Source organism: Tyto alba, unplaced genomic scaffold (genome assembly GCF_018691265.1).
Source record: "Tyto alba isolate M040663 unplaced genomic scaffold, T.alba_DEE_v4.0 Super-Scaffold_40, whole genome shotgun sequence".
Classification (NCBI taxonomy): Eukaryota; Metazoa; Chordata; class Aves; order Strigiformes; family Tytonidae; genus Tyto; species Tyto alba.
This window is the reverse complement of record NW_024881316.1, coordinates 50,500,929-50,515,703: the sequence shown is the minus strand read 5'-3', so window position 1 is coordinate 50,515,703 and position 14,775 is coordinate 50,500,929. Positions and strand designations below refer to the sequence as shown.

General features: G+C 44.7%; 1 protein-coding gene across 3 annotated transcripts in view; it reads right to left on the bottom strand.

Moving 5' to 3' along the window:
* Positions 1 to 14,775, bottom strand: part of ASXL2 (ASXL transcriptional regulator 2) — a 127,568-nt gene that overhangs the window by 85,860 nt on the left and 26,933 nt on the right. For 2 of the 3 annotated variants that reach the window (XM_042803474.1, XM_042803470.1), the window contains exons 2-3: positions 10,197 to 10,279; positions 8,302 to 8,304 (exon numbers count right to left, since the gene is read on the bottom strand). In XM_042803474.1, coding sequence (XP_042659408.1) covers positions 8,302 to 8,304; positions 10,197 to 10,279 — 86 coding nt within the window. The remainder of the gene's footprint in view (positions 1 to 8,301; positions 8,305 to 10,196; positions 10,280 to 14,775) is intronic. The other variant, XM_042803475.1, reaches the window with a different exon arrangement.

The window sequence follows — 14,775 nt, the reverse complement described above, 5'->3', positions numbered from 1 at the left end:
TGCAGTAATACTAAGACCAGGTGACATCAAACAGACACGGGGGAGGAAGATGCAGACCTGTCAGGTTTTTTCAGTCTGTTTTCAAAGAAGCTGGCATACAGCCACCAACCCCGGGGGCAACTCCCAGGTGCATTATTTTCAACTTCCATCAGTTAATGAACTTCTTAGATTAGCGAGGTGGACCCTTTGGAAATCTCACATGCAGACATACAGGGGCATCGGAATTTACTTATTCTCTCAGACACCCTCAGTGCTACTCACAGCTCACAGCTCTGGGTATCCTAGCAGCCCTGCAACCCTGAGGAGTGAGACAGCCTGCCAGCAGTTTAATGAAGCCAATAGTTACGGTGCAGGAACGAGCACGTACTGCTTCATCACCTCCACGGGTAACCCATGGTCTTGCCAAGTCACTAATAACGCAAACTAATACACCACTGGCCTCATTTAAATATTTCCAGAGTAGTGGGGCTGGGGGCAGGCAGGGTGTTTCATGCTGTAAAGCCAATTTAACACACCAGCACTTGAAGTTCATGGGAACGTGCGCGAGACCAGATCAAGGCGAGCGCAGGCGGAGCCGCACTTCGACCCTGGTGTCCGAGGGGCCCAGGAGGCACCCGTGGGTGAAATCAGCCTGCAGGGCACTGTCAAGCTCGTCGGCACATGCTGAGGTTGGGAATTCATTTAGAACCTTAATTAATGGTCTATCAGGACAACTCAACCTGACCTGCAGGAACATCAGCAGACTCTGGTATCATATGCCAAGTCCTGGGATAGAATTAAAACGCTTGTAGGAGTTCTGTGACTTCCTTAGACTCGCTTTAGGGGCGCAGGCAATGCCGTCAGGTTTACAGCACTTGATTAGCTCCACCTTAACAGCGTCCAGAAATACTGGGCCATGTGCTGTTCCCACCCTGAGGGACTACGCAGAAACTAGCCGGTTCTGATTTTGAAGGAGGTATCCGGATAGAAGCACCTTCCTCTAAGGCTCTGGGGGCACAGAGCTAAAATTTCAAAGTTGTTAGGTTCCCGCGTTTTGTATTTCTGCTACAGAACCACGAGCCAGTTCATACTGAATATAAATCCTAAATTTAAGTATTTTTTGAGACTTCGGTTCTAGAGTTTTCCAGAAGAGACTCAGCCTGCTAGATTCCTGCTGTGTTCATCAGCAGAGTATTACACCCCACATTTATCCTTGCAACAGCTAATACATGCTTTCATATTGTGAAAACCAATGTGTAATTTTATTTTGAGGAGACAGCAAAAAGTGCTACTACTGCAGTCTCAGGAAAAGAGGAGTATTTTGTTAGTTATGGGTTTGATACTGTTAAGGTATTTTGATAAGGGATATGGGAAGAATCACCTAGTCAGAGTTTCGCCTATACATAATAAATTTATTTAACACTCCCTGCTAATGGTAACGTGACCTTTCTCTGTAAGCATTCTCTTTGAAATATAATTTTTCAAGCCAACATTTTCCCTACATCTATTATTTATGGCATCCACTAACTTACCTCCATGTTTTGCCCAGATACCAAGTGGTACAGAAACCTGTGGCTAATTCAACTTTTAGTCAAATTAATGCTAACGAAGCAAAAAAGGAACACATCCTGCAAGGGTTTGCCTGACCCAGGCTGTCCCTGGAGAAGACGAGCATTTCCATCTGTGCTCTATGGGGGAACAAGCCAGGCTCCTTGAAGCGTGGGCACTATCTGCAGACAGAGGCTCGTGATACAGGACCAAAAGGCAAGGTGGCCCGGAGCTGGTGGTGCCAGGAAAAAGTGTTCAAGGGGCAGAAGGTGCATCTCTCCCTTTTTCTCACTTCAGGAAAAGTCCTGGTAGGGACCCCTGTCTGGTTCACAGGAGAAAATCCCGAACAACGGGATGGTTACAAGTATCCTGAAGAGACACTCAAACATACCACTAACCTTGTTAAATATTAATCTGTAGCTGTCACTATGACTAAGACTTGACAGCCATTTGATCAAATACAGCTTTAAGCTGTACTTTACAGAGGAGACTTTACACAAAAATTCCACTTACGTATAAAGACGTCATGACGGTCTTAAAAAGAATACCCTATTCTGGAGGGCCTTCAGTTAAAAATGTAAGTTGATAACTGTTTATTTTCTCCAGAAAAAGCCAAATCCAACTTTCAGCTGACTAAAGGAAGTGGGGTGTGGGGGAATAAAACCACAAGAACTCACTACACCAGTGTTTATTGGCCTTTGTTGCTGCCAGTCCCTTCTCCTGAAGGCTTACAGTAATTAACAGAGCAAAGCTGAAGAATAATCTTGCTATTAAAGTGTACACGCCTGTAAGGCTGGCCCTAAGGCACCTGCTTCCAACAGATGCCCCTTTCCCAGCAGCAAAACATGGGGAAAGAGCCCCACAATCCCAGCTGCGAGTAGGATGCCCTGCACACGTCAACCCCGAGAGATTAGCAATACTTTTATGGACATCTTATAACACCCTTCTTCCAGCAGGATGAAAAAAAAAAAATCTAGACAGATTTGAGGTAACCCAAGCCTGGTGGTTCTTTAAGAAATACGGATGCCCCTGTCCTATGCCCCACCATACACACTCAACATTACCAATATCAGATCCCTGAGACATGAACTCAAGGTGTTCCAGCTCATTTGACCATTACCTTTAAAGAAGCTGTAGTTTAAAGAATGTGTAAAGTTATGTAAATACTTGTCAGCTGATGGCTTCAGCTAGCTACAGCACCTTCCAAGCCAGCTCATAACTTGCAACTTCACACCCTGAAAGGGGTAAAAACCAAAGCTGTTTTGGAGTAACAGAGTATGGCCTGTTTGGCATACTGCACCCCAGCTGCATATACTAGAAGCAACCCTTTTAACTGTACTCCATGTCCACAAATAAGCCTATTAAGGCTTCGAGGTATTGCAGTGACTCACAACCTTACAAGAGGCACTGAAGCCAAGAGGCCGCTTTGCTAAGGAACGAGGCTGGGAACCATGACTTCAAGTCGTTCAGATTGGGAGGAACCTCTGGAGCAAACCAGTCCGACCTCCAGCTCAAAGCAGGAGCATCTACATCAGGTGTCTCGGGGCTTTGCCCCGTCCAGCCCTAAATGTCTCCAGAGGTTGAGGTCACACAACCCTCCCTGGTCCTGCTCTAGTGTTCCAACACCTTTATGGTGGGGAAAAAAAAAAAAAAATTACCCTCCTACTCTAATCAGAATTTCCCATCTTGCAATTTGCATTCATTGCCTCTCAGGTTAGTGCTGTGTACCTCCATGAAGAGGCTGGCTCCATTTTATAGGAGCTATTGATACAAGTGAATGCTCATCAGAAGTGTAAACCACCAGGTTATGAAAAGCAGGATATAGCAGCTTTTAAATGTACTGCTGTACAAAGAGCTCAAGCAGGAGAAGGTTCCTGGTGTGGTTAACTATGGACTGCCAAAGCAAGGAGTAGGTTCAAATACCTTAAAACCAGTCTACGCGGAAAGGTGGTGGTTTTGTTGGCAAACACTGTGTTACCGGATCTCCTCAGTGTGGAATGCCACAGCTATCACCAGGCAAATTTGATCATGAATATTATTCTAAGAAGCTGTGAAAAAAATCTTTATTTGAATAAATTAGCACTGTAAACAAACCAAGCATGCCACATCTGCTGCCTTCCAAACCCTCGATGGCCAGTAAGGACAACTCCTTCCAGCATCCCCGCAGCACAAGGCAAGTGAGGGGCCCTCATGCTGTCAGCTGCTATCACCAACAAAATTCACCTTGTCCAGACAGCAGCCTTTAGGGAATGCTATATGGGCACGGGTGGTATGAACTGAAAGGAGCTCCCTGGCCGATTTTTCCCTGCAGTTCCCCTGAGGCCAAGTCCCACCGTGTCCTGCGCTTGCTGCTCACGCCTCCAAGCGCAGAGGGAGCGCTGGCTGGTCAACACAACACATGCACAGAAAAGCCTGCTCACACCACGGGATGATGCTACCTACACATTACAGCCTTTGCCACTAAGGAAAAATTATTGGTATGTTTGTGCTCAAGAAGCTACATGGTTAGGCAAGGTCAGAGAACACTACGGGAACACAGCTGTCCTCTCAAGGCTGCTCTGCTGGAGGGCCATCCTGAAGCACTTCTGGCAGGTCCTCCCCGCTGTTCCCACCTTCTCTACCCTACACAGCCACGGCAGGACACCAAGCTTCCAAACAGCTTTCTTGCTTCAGCACATCACTTTCCAGTTTCCCAGCTTCCTGCTGTCGCGAGGAGTGGGGAGGCAGCAGAAGGGAGCTGAAAACGCAAGCCTGCACAGCAGGTCCCATCGCTGCCTCGAGAAACTTCCCCTCTTGGGTCCTGCCTGACTCGGTATTTTTCAGCCACCAGCTCAGATGATCAGAGGACACCAAGGAAACACTAAAGATGAGCTCATCAGCATGGCAAGTGGCCCGAAGTCATTTTAAGAGCAATACCATGAAGGTTGCTCTAACCCCTGCTGATGTCCTTCATCAAAAATTGAGCTCTGTGTAATAGTTACCTCATCAGTAAAAATAAATTGTCTTCAGTATAGAGACATTTTCAAGTTCCCAATGTGCAGATACTCATTAAAAGGAGACAGCAAGCAAGACTACAGAGCAAGAAGTTGCTTCCTTAGCATTCTGACCACAGGTGTCAATGATGAAGGCAAGACTCTGGATGTGCTCACTCCACAAGAAATTATCAAATGGACTATCAAATAGCCTACCAAGATAATTCTGTGTATTAGTCAGATGTGTCTAAAAGGTGGACAACGGCCTATATACATTCCTCAACTACAAAGTCATGACCAGAATCAAGCTGAGTTAATGAAAAAAAATCTTTCTTTCATGAAAGCAAATAAAAATATCCAGAGCTATTACGGAGTTTGCTGAAGGATTCAGTCTACACTTAATGTCCTCTGGACTTGTGAAAACACTAAAGAACTGAAGAATCTACAGACCGAGTTATCATAACTGCTTTTGGGGAGGTAAAATGGACTCAAATCCAAGACTTGCAGTCTCACAGCAGACTCAGACCAGCAAGCCTTCACGCTGAGCTTTGTACAGCTGCCCTTCCAGGCAGAGGGAAGAGCTTGGCTCACGCTCCCTGTGCCACAGCAAGAACAAGAGGCCCACCAGCTATCTGCCCGACACAGGATGCAGGTCTCTTCCATTGTTGGATAGTTTCAATTTTCCAATTTTTCCTAATATTTTTTTTTAAGATAGAGAAATGACAAATCTATTTTTCACTGGTTATTAATGTAATTCTCTACACCTAGATGAGATTTTTTTTGCCTGGGAGAGCCCTTTACTGTAGGCCCATCATGGCTTTAAAGAGCAGCTTTTACAAGAAGGAAAACCTAACAGTTTTGATAGGGGCAGCTTTTAGTAGGGAGAGGAAACTTTGCAAGAGAGAATCCATCCTTACACCCAGTGTCAGTGGGATCCAAGGCCAACTTCATCTTTTTCAAAATAATTTAATAAACCCACATCCTTTTCAAAGCCCCCCTTCCACCCCCACCCTGTGGGGAGTGTCGGGTTTGTTCATTTTTTGGAGGGGAGTTATGTTGGAGAAAGAATTTCCTAGCATCAAGCTGCTGAAGAAACAACTGCCCTGAGAATCAAGGCACAGGGCAGCATGCAACTCCCAACCCCATCTTACTTCCTAGCTCTGCAGCAGAAGAGAAGAAAATCAAAGTACTGAAGAACAGCTGGGAAATATTTTAGTGGTAAAGCCTTCTGCCAAGAACGAGGAGAGATCCCTTTGTTGGTCCTTAACTCAATGTGAGATGCAGGAATATCCTCCAGCAGTAAGCAGCTTCCCTCTTCCTACAGTTATCACCTAAGCCCAGACTCCAGCTTGGCCTTTGCTCGTATTTCTGAGACAAGTCAACAAGAGCTGTTTGCCTTTTAAGTTCATCCTCTCTCCTCTTGCAAGAGAATGACCAAGTATAGATTTTTTTCCTTCACTCAGGCAAGATCCTCACTTCAGAGCACACAAGCTGCTGGGGGAGTAATACAAGCGCGACACTGCTCTGAACTACACAGAAGCTAAAAGCTCCCTGTTTTCTTCCCAGATGCGGGCAATGAGTATCACTGTAGCTCTCCTCATCACTCAGGAAGACAGAGTGTTCACATGAGCTTGTCCTCTGTGAGTCTGGAAACCACAGAAATACAGCAGGCTCCTGATTTTCAGCTAGCAAGAGAGGAGAAACATAGGAAGCCGGTTAAGAAACCTGATGGAAGCCTGAAGTTACAGCGTTGGCAGCTCATTTATCCCAGCGTCAGACTGAGCAGCTCCAGCCCTCTTCACATAACCACCTCCTTGTCTGGAAGCAAGCTCCTTTCCTCAAGGATGCTCTGAGCATCCAGCTCAAAAAATCAGGAAGGACAGACTTGCCAATGAGAAGCATAAATTAGCCACTGCCTAGAGGGCAGGTAAAACTTGAAAGCAAAGTGTTCATGACACACTTCTCTTCAGTCCAGATGTGACTAGCAAAAAGGGGACTTCGGCTTCTATACCGTTTTTCTTTTTTCCTCCCCCACAGTGGTTTAAGAGTTGTTTTGGTTTATGTTAGGAATTTCATGAATACATGAAAATAAGAGTGGCCAGAGCAGCACGTCCATTTTCATTTTCGCTGAGATTGAGCTATTGCTTAGATGTACTTCCTTGCTTAATTAGTATTTGGGCAAAAAAAAAAGTCACTGCATCTGGACAGAAATTCGCAAGCTGGAATTTTACACAGTGTCCCCTATAAAATCCAAGAAAAACAAAACATATGTGGCTATGAAGAGAAAAGGCTACCAAAGATACATTTCAAAGATGCTAACTCTTCAGATACTCTTACACGGATTTTAATATACCCAAGGAGATCGGTGAAACACAGCAAGTTAACAATTTTAAATTAAAAAGCTACTTATTAAACAAATGTGATTCTCTTGCTAACTCTTGGTGCCCCATCCACCCCATGCATTCAAGTTCAGGGAACTTTCACAGCTGGTGTTGCTGGGGTTAACACCATTACCCCAGGCATCCCTAAAGCCTCATCTGAAGGTATAAGCATGCTCAGGCTTCCCCACGATATGTTGCCAACAGAGATAAGGCAATATAGGAAGTTGGACAAATCTTAAGAGGCAGGTAAGGTTACACTGCCAATTCATCGAATGCTTATCCACACGTATTTTATTTTCACAGTTTGCAAGCAGTGACCTGTAGGTAGGAAAGGATCTCATAGGATTCAGGCAGCCTGTCAAAACAGGCAAAAATTGAGAAAATTGGGATGACAGATCACACAGAGTACAGTTCTAGCTTCAGGATGCCCTAGGTCTCTAAAGCTGACACCTCAGCATACTGATCCTGGGTTGACCTTTAAAAATCTCCTGATTAAAATTACTTAACCACAAGGATAAAATTATAAATAGAGGTAAGATAATCAGCACTATAACCCCAGATTTCTGTATTGCTACAAAAACCCCTCCGTCTTACGAAAGACCTGACCTTGTCCAAAACAGTCAAATCGTCCTGCGCGTAGCAGAAATCACTGTTCCTGGGTTTTTCCCCACGCTCATCCCAACTGTCACCCTTCTTCCCTGCAATTCCAAATCCTCTACAACAGTACCAGTGCTTTGAGTCCTGTAAACTCTTCCAACCTGCCCTGAAGCCTCCTGCCGAGCAGCTGGTCGAGGGGCAGCACATGCCAGGAATCATTACAGCAAAAGGGAGGTGGACTGGCTGTGTGGCCAAACAGAAAAGTGACTGCTGAACACTAGATGGGCTCCCCACTCTCTCCACCTTTTCCAGTGCATCTCTAGAAAAGTCATTAGTCACATCTAAAAGTATTTTCTAATTTATTTAAATCTCTGATTTCCAGAAAGAGATAGCTAACAATCTGAGGCAACAGGTGCTGAATTTAAGGGGGGGAGAAAAAAAAAAGCCGAACAAAACATCACTACACACACATTGCAGTCAAAACTGACTGAGTTTAAGGACTGTGGTTTGTAGAAACAATTTACTATCAAAACAATTTGCAATTTTGTTTATTGAAAGCAAATTGCCTTGAGAAACAATTTAAACCCCCCCCAAAATGCCTTGATGCACATGCTAGCCGGAAAGCCCACGTCCTGCCTAGAACCTTAGACAGCATTCCACCAACCTGAGAGTCGTGCAGCTGCCTGCTGTCTCAAGGCAACCAAGTACAGGGAAATTGCTGTAATCTGCTGTCAAAGGTTTTGCCATGGTTTCCTGCCAGAACCTCCACATAAGGGGACTCAAAATCTGGTGAGCTCAACTTGCTCATCTGACAGCTTTTACACCTTCTCTAACATGATTTTTCCTCTAATAAGTGCTGATTTCTGTTAAGCCCATCTTGTCACAGGCCATGACATATCAGAAGCCCAGTCCAGACACACACACGTTACTGGCACTAACTGGAATTGAACTGCTTAAGAACTAACAGCCTTTTAGGCCTTCAGCTAAATACAGCTTTATTACATCAATCTAACATTTAAGGGGAAGGACCATTACACAGTGTCAAAGCGTGGCTAAATCAGTAAGGTGGAGAATTGAACTAGAGAAACTGAGTTTGACATCTGATCACTCCCACAAACATCTTTTGGGATTTAAAATACTGAAGAGTTTGCACTGTCTTGATGCTCAGCAGCAGCACTTTCAGAGAGGAAAACAACTTGCCATCAGCTCAGGCTAAATCCCCAAATCAACTCTAAAAGAAGGACTTGAGGTTGAGAAGGATTATATGGCACCATGGTATTTCTGTTCTGTCGCCCCTTTTTTTTTTTTTTTTTTTTTTTTTTTTTTTTTTTGAATACTTGGTCCAAAATCTGGCCTGGCCAGCCAGAGACTGGCTCTTTCACTCCACAACTGAGCTCCTGCCTAAGGCTCTCCCCCAAAAAGAACACTCTGAATTGCTAAAAAGGTTCACCACATCTAAGTACCCAGATGTTTGCTGGACTTGTTCTTTGCCATCAGCAAGACCACCAGTACAGACAACTGCTTTTCTGTCCTTGGGTGCACATAAGGGGCTGCCAAGTGCGGCCATTGTTTATGAATATGCCTTTGATGGATTAACAGTATTTAACACAATACTGAAGCTGCCCTAAAACTGGTAATCCTTTAATCTGATGTACAGTCAGGGCAGGAACTAAACTGTACTTTTGTCACCTAAGAGCTAAATGAGTATATCTGGTTTCCTTACTTTTAGATAAACTCACACTTCCAAAAAGCAAACAGCCTTTACGCTGTCCACAATTTAAGTGGAAGATGTTGTTACTGATATCAGAATTTCTACACTTGGGCCTTTCCGTATTTCACACAAAGCAGATGGATTGCTGCATTAAACTGTCAAAGTGGAGTGGGAAACGTAAGTCAGTCAAATTCAGGATGCCTATTTAATTCCAAAATAGATGAACTGGCACGTTCAATCCTCCTTTTCCCCTCCCTTTTTCTTTGCTCTTAGAAAAGAGTATTTGTACTTCATATGGACCATTGTTCCCTACCTCAGCAGATACACCTGTCCATCCCTGGGAAATACATAGGAGCAAGGACTCGAGAATTAAACTATGGTGAGAGCAGTTCAAGAGTTGCCACCGAAGTTGCTCTGTTTCTAAAGCAGATCAGTTATCAGTCGAGTTGGTGCCTCCTTTGCACAGCACACCAAACACTCAGTCTGTTCCCTGGGAGGAACAGAAAGATCTCTAAAGCAGAACCACACACAACTCCAGATAATACTGAAGAAAATCACATGAAGCATGAAGTTCTCTAAGTAAGCATTTGTAAGTGAAGCTGCTTTTTTACTTCCTGGATAGCTTTAAGTTTTGATTTAGGTCGTATCCATTAAACTGACTGTTCACTTTTTTGAAAAAGGTGGAAAAAAAAAAAAGTAGTTCAGTTTACTTCAGTACCTGGCATCTGAATGACCTGATCAAGTCTAGTTCATCTCCTGCCAGAGCCGCAGACAAGAGGCATGCAGATGCAGCTCATACCTGACAATTAAGTCTGACCCTTACCTAGCCTTCTTTGGGAAAGTACCAGTTACTTGAGAGTTTGTTTGAAAATGGGACCTAGACTCCAGTTCTGCAGGTCTGTAAGATTTCAGTCCCAAAAATATTTATGAAATGGGGGTTAACAGTAAACTAAACTAAGTTGGAACCAAAGTATGCGTGTGTTTTACTGGCATGGGTACTCAACTCACCTGATTTCTTTAAGTCCTTCTTTCTGGATAACTTGAAGTATCTCTTTATGGCTCATAGGTGTATTAGGGTATTTCTCCAGGACCTGGTAAGCAAAAGTAGATTGAGAGGAAGTTACTCATTTGCATATTCATTTTAACATCTGCACAAAAAACTACATTTAATGGTTTGGACTTCTCCAAGAACACAACTGAAGAATAACTACAGGCCTTCTCACATCTCATTATCACCCCTTTTATCTGAAGAATACCAGGAGCAAAGAGGCTCCAGAAGACCAGCTAAAAGTCTTTAGTGCAATTGCCAAATTTTATTTCAAATGCCTTGAGCCTAGATAACACTTTTTTGGAGAATTAAATGCTCCACAGTAACATGGTAGTTTCAAGAGCATCAGCTTCACCTGGGAATGCTTCAGGAACCGTTGAGGTACCTCAGATACAAAACTTCCAAAGACCAAATCCTTAAAGTTTGCAAAGTTATAACACAACTGATCAGTAGTTGTTTCAAGTATTAAAGTAGTTTAGGGAAAATTTGGGGTTTAACACTATTAGAGTTCTCTGAAAAAAAGATCTGCACACAGTTCAGGCTCAAAGTTTGTAAATATGGTCCACAAAAATGCTTCCTAAATTGTCACATACACTCCCGCCCCTTCCCCAGCCCACACTAAGCACAGCCCAGCCACCACTCACCTCCCTTTCAAGAGGGCTAAAATGCAAAACTGTAATTCATAATAGCAGACAAAGAGATGCTTAAGACTTCTGAAGGAAGATGCCAGTTACTGCACGTCATTTGGATATTTTAAGCAATACTTGTGCTAGGGGGATGGGCAGGAAATGCCTCACTTCCTTCTTAATCATCTACTTTTGACCCATGCCCAGCACATCAGCCCTTCAGTTCTGACTTAGGCCTTCAACCAGAAAACAAATCATCAGTATGTTAAGTATAAAAACCTGCAAGCGACTTTGCAAAAGGAAATTACCAGTTTTTAAAATTTCTCTGTTCAAGAGCTGTGCAGAATACATGGCTTCTTCTAAACCCCTGTAGCTTATTCCCTCCAGGAACACCTAAACTGTCCTGATGACTGCAGATTTAGCTCTTTGTGGAAGGGACTTTGAAAAGACCTTGCTGAGCTGCCGTATCACTGTGCTTAAAGAAACCCCATTTAGCACCATCTTTCTAGCTGATATCTTCATCATGTTAAGCCTCTTGTTATGTTGAAAGCCTTTCACAGCAATTAAGCCACTTCCAAACCTGGTATGTGACTTTGCCAAGGATGGCTGGCTGCAGTGAAGCTTTCTCTGAAGCCCAGCACAGAACACCAGCACAGCATTTCAGCTTTAGTGACTTCCTGAACAGCAGGGTAGCATGTGTAGGAAAAAATAAAAAAAGTGAGTTTAAAACAGAGTTAAGTGGGATTTGTTTACACTCACTCTGGTTTCAGCCTCCATGACTCATTCCACTTCACTTCTGGCTGTATTGCACCTAAGGATGCCCACAGCAAAAGGATACAAAATAAAGGTGATTGAAGAGTTATTTAAGTCAGACCACTGCAGTTTTTAGATTTGTATCAGCTCCTAATTCGTGTTCGCTCAGCACTGCCAAAGAGTGAGTATACTTTCATACTACTCATTTGGAACAAAATGTGAAAGCTCGTTCTGCACAGTGTGCTGAAAGCCCATGGAGGGCAAGAAGAGTTAAGGTTATCTCAGTTTCCATCTGTGGTGTCAACTTTTTCATTGCAGCTAGCAAAACAGATTAGGAGAAAAATAAAGTAGTGCTATCGTTCCATTAACAAGGATCTTTAAGGCATTTGCCATTTTTCTCACAAAAATGTAAGTGTACATTTTTCCTCTTGGGCACTGTGTTTTCCTCTTGACTTTCACTACATGGACATGCTCTTGACAAGTCCCATCCCGCTCATACCCAGAGCGGCAACAACACATTTCATTAATTTTTCACTAGGCACAACCACAATGCAAGCTAATACTGTGTTCGACCAGAGAATCTCATCATTAAGAGCAGAAAGAAATAAAAGCTTTTCTAATAATATCCTTGCATGCCCACAGGATGCTTCTATGTATTGCTCCCAAGTAACCTGCCCCCACATCTTCCTTCCATAGGACTTTTTCCTGCAGTTGTGCTCAGCAAGATGATCGGTCTGGCCTCCCGCCACACCTGCTTGCCTTCCTGCAAGCCATGATGGGCCACTCCTGTGCTCCAGGAAGGTTGCTCTTGAAGATCAACCGGCTCCCCTGGGTTTCTCTGCTCTACAGGAAAGATTCCTGTAGGATCCCACGTATCAGTTCTCTGAAAAAAGCCAAAGCCAGGCATTTTTAGCCTTCTACTCACTTTCTTCATTTCCCATAGGATCTTAAACCCTGATTTCACAGTCACTGAAACCACTGCACACTGCTGTTCGTATTCCCAATCAGCTCTCTTCATGCTGCTAAACCTCCTCTAGCCGGTTTGTCCAGCACCTGGCTCAGAAAGTTGTCCTCAAGCAACTCCAGAAATGTCCTACATTGTTCCCTACGTAACCAACCTTGTGCTTCCAGCAGACGCCAGGGCAAAGTCAGAACCAATTCTCCATTCACAAGGCTTTTTACAGTTGTCTGAAGAAGGTACATCCATTTCCTCATCTTGATCAGCGGATCTGCAGCAAACACCCACCACGATGCCCCCTTCATCACCTTCCCCTCCAAACTTAACGGATAAGCTCCCAGTTGAGTCATCACCAGTTACACAGCACAGCTCTGCATGCTCCTAAAGCTGTTCTTTAGCACTGAAGGCAAACTGCTTTTCATTTTCCACATCTCTCTTTTCACCTTAGAGCACCCAGTCATCCACCCCTCTGTGAGTTTAACCTCACCAACACCGAGACTCTGCACATAACGAGAGCTGATCAAGAGGGAACTAAGGTCTTGGTATCAAAATTGCAGAGCTCTAATTACTTAAGTCCCATGCTGAGCGCATTTACACACGAGCACTTCAGGCGGGCCCATGGTTGTGCCGAGGAGGTGCAGAGAAGTGGAAGAGGCTCCCTTGTCACAGACTCAAGTGTCTCTCCTCATCCTACACTTCAGGTTTTCAGTCTCCATCCCACAACAAGCCTAGTTTAAAGCCCTCCACACTGCTAGCAATGATGCTTTTGACCATCTTTATCAGATGGATCCCATCGCTCGCCAGTCCATCCTCATTCCTTAAAGAGTCCCATGGCATGAAAACCCCACCCTGTCTATAAATACTGACTGCAGGCAGAAGCTGATGCTCAGTGCAACACCTGCCTCCTGCCTAAGCCTTCACCAGCAGGACCTAGGAGACCACCTGAACCCCCAGGCCTCTGAAACTTGCTCTCAAGTCCTGGCACTGACCTTTTATCTGCTCAAGGTCACCTTTCGGATAGGGGCAATGCTGATGAATCGGGGCAGGGGGAGGATATTAGCAGTGGGCTCCCAGGATGTTCAGAGGACTAGACCACTTCCCGTGGAAGGCAAAGTTATGAGATAGAGGACTTCAGCCTAGCAGCTGAAAAAAAGCTGAGAGGAAAAGAAGGCCAAGGGTAAGACATAGCAGCCTTCCAGTACCTATGAGAAGGTCAAAAAAATGGAGCCAGACTCTTCACTATGGCGCCTAACAGAAGGATGACACCAGGCAGAAGTTGAAACAAGAGAGGTGCCAAGTGAGTACAAGGAATAATATTTTCATGATGACGACAGTCAAGACCTGGAACAGGCTGTGCTATTTCCATCCTCAGAGGTTTTCATCAAGACCTGACCGGATAAAGCCTCAGCAATGTGGTCTAACCTCAAGCTGACCCTGCTTTGAGGGGAAAGTTGGACTAGAGAGCTCCTTGGATCCAGTGTCCCAGCAAGCAAACTTCCCAAGACAGCAAGTCTGCTCAGTGGATGGGTACTTCAATCCTTCATTGAAGGAAGTCTCCAGCCACTGTCACCAGCTGCTTCTTCTTGGTGGCACTGGGTCATACGACAGACCAGGCACAATCAGCCCAAAATTTGCCACTGTCAGAACTGACTGCTCCTCTTGTGTTGCCAGAGCCTGGCAGTTGTTCTCCATCCAAACATCTGCATGCAGAGGAAGGCTTTTTGCTGCTAAAAGAAAGAAAAACTTCCATCTTCAACACTGCCCCTGACAAGGGAAGGCAACTTTTTTATCATCTCCTGAGTCATGTGGGGTTTGGGCTGTTGTGCTGCAGCATCTCTGCAAATAACCGGTTCATCTCCCATCTGTCCTCCCTAGTGCTGCAGCATCTGCTCAACTCCTCCCACAGGTGGCTCACCCAGAAACTCAAGCAAAGCCCACGCTCCACTGGTGAATCGGAAGATCTCAAGTTGGAAGGGAAAGGGACCCATGAGGACCATCGGGTCCGACCCCCTGTTCCATGCAGGACTACCTAAAACTAAACAATGTGACTGAGAGCATTGTCCGGACGCTCCTCGAACTCCGACAGGCTTGGTGCCATGGCCACTTCCCTGGGGAACCTGTTCCCATGACTGAAAAGCCTTTTCCTAATGTCCAGTCTGACCTGCCCCTCACGCAGCTTCATTCCATCTCCTCATGTCCTGT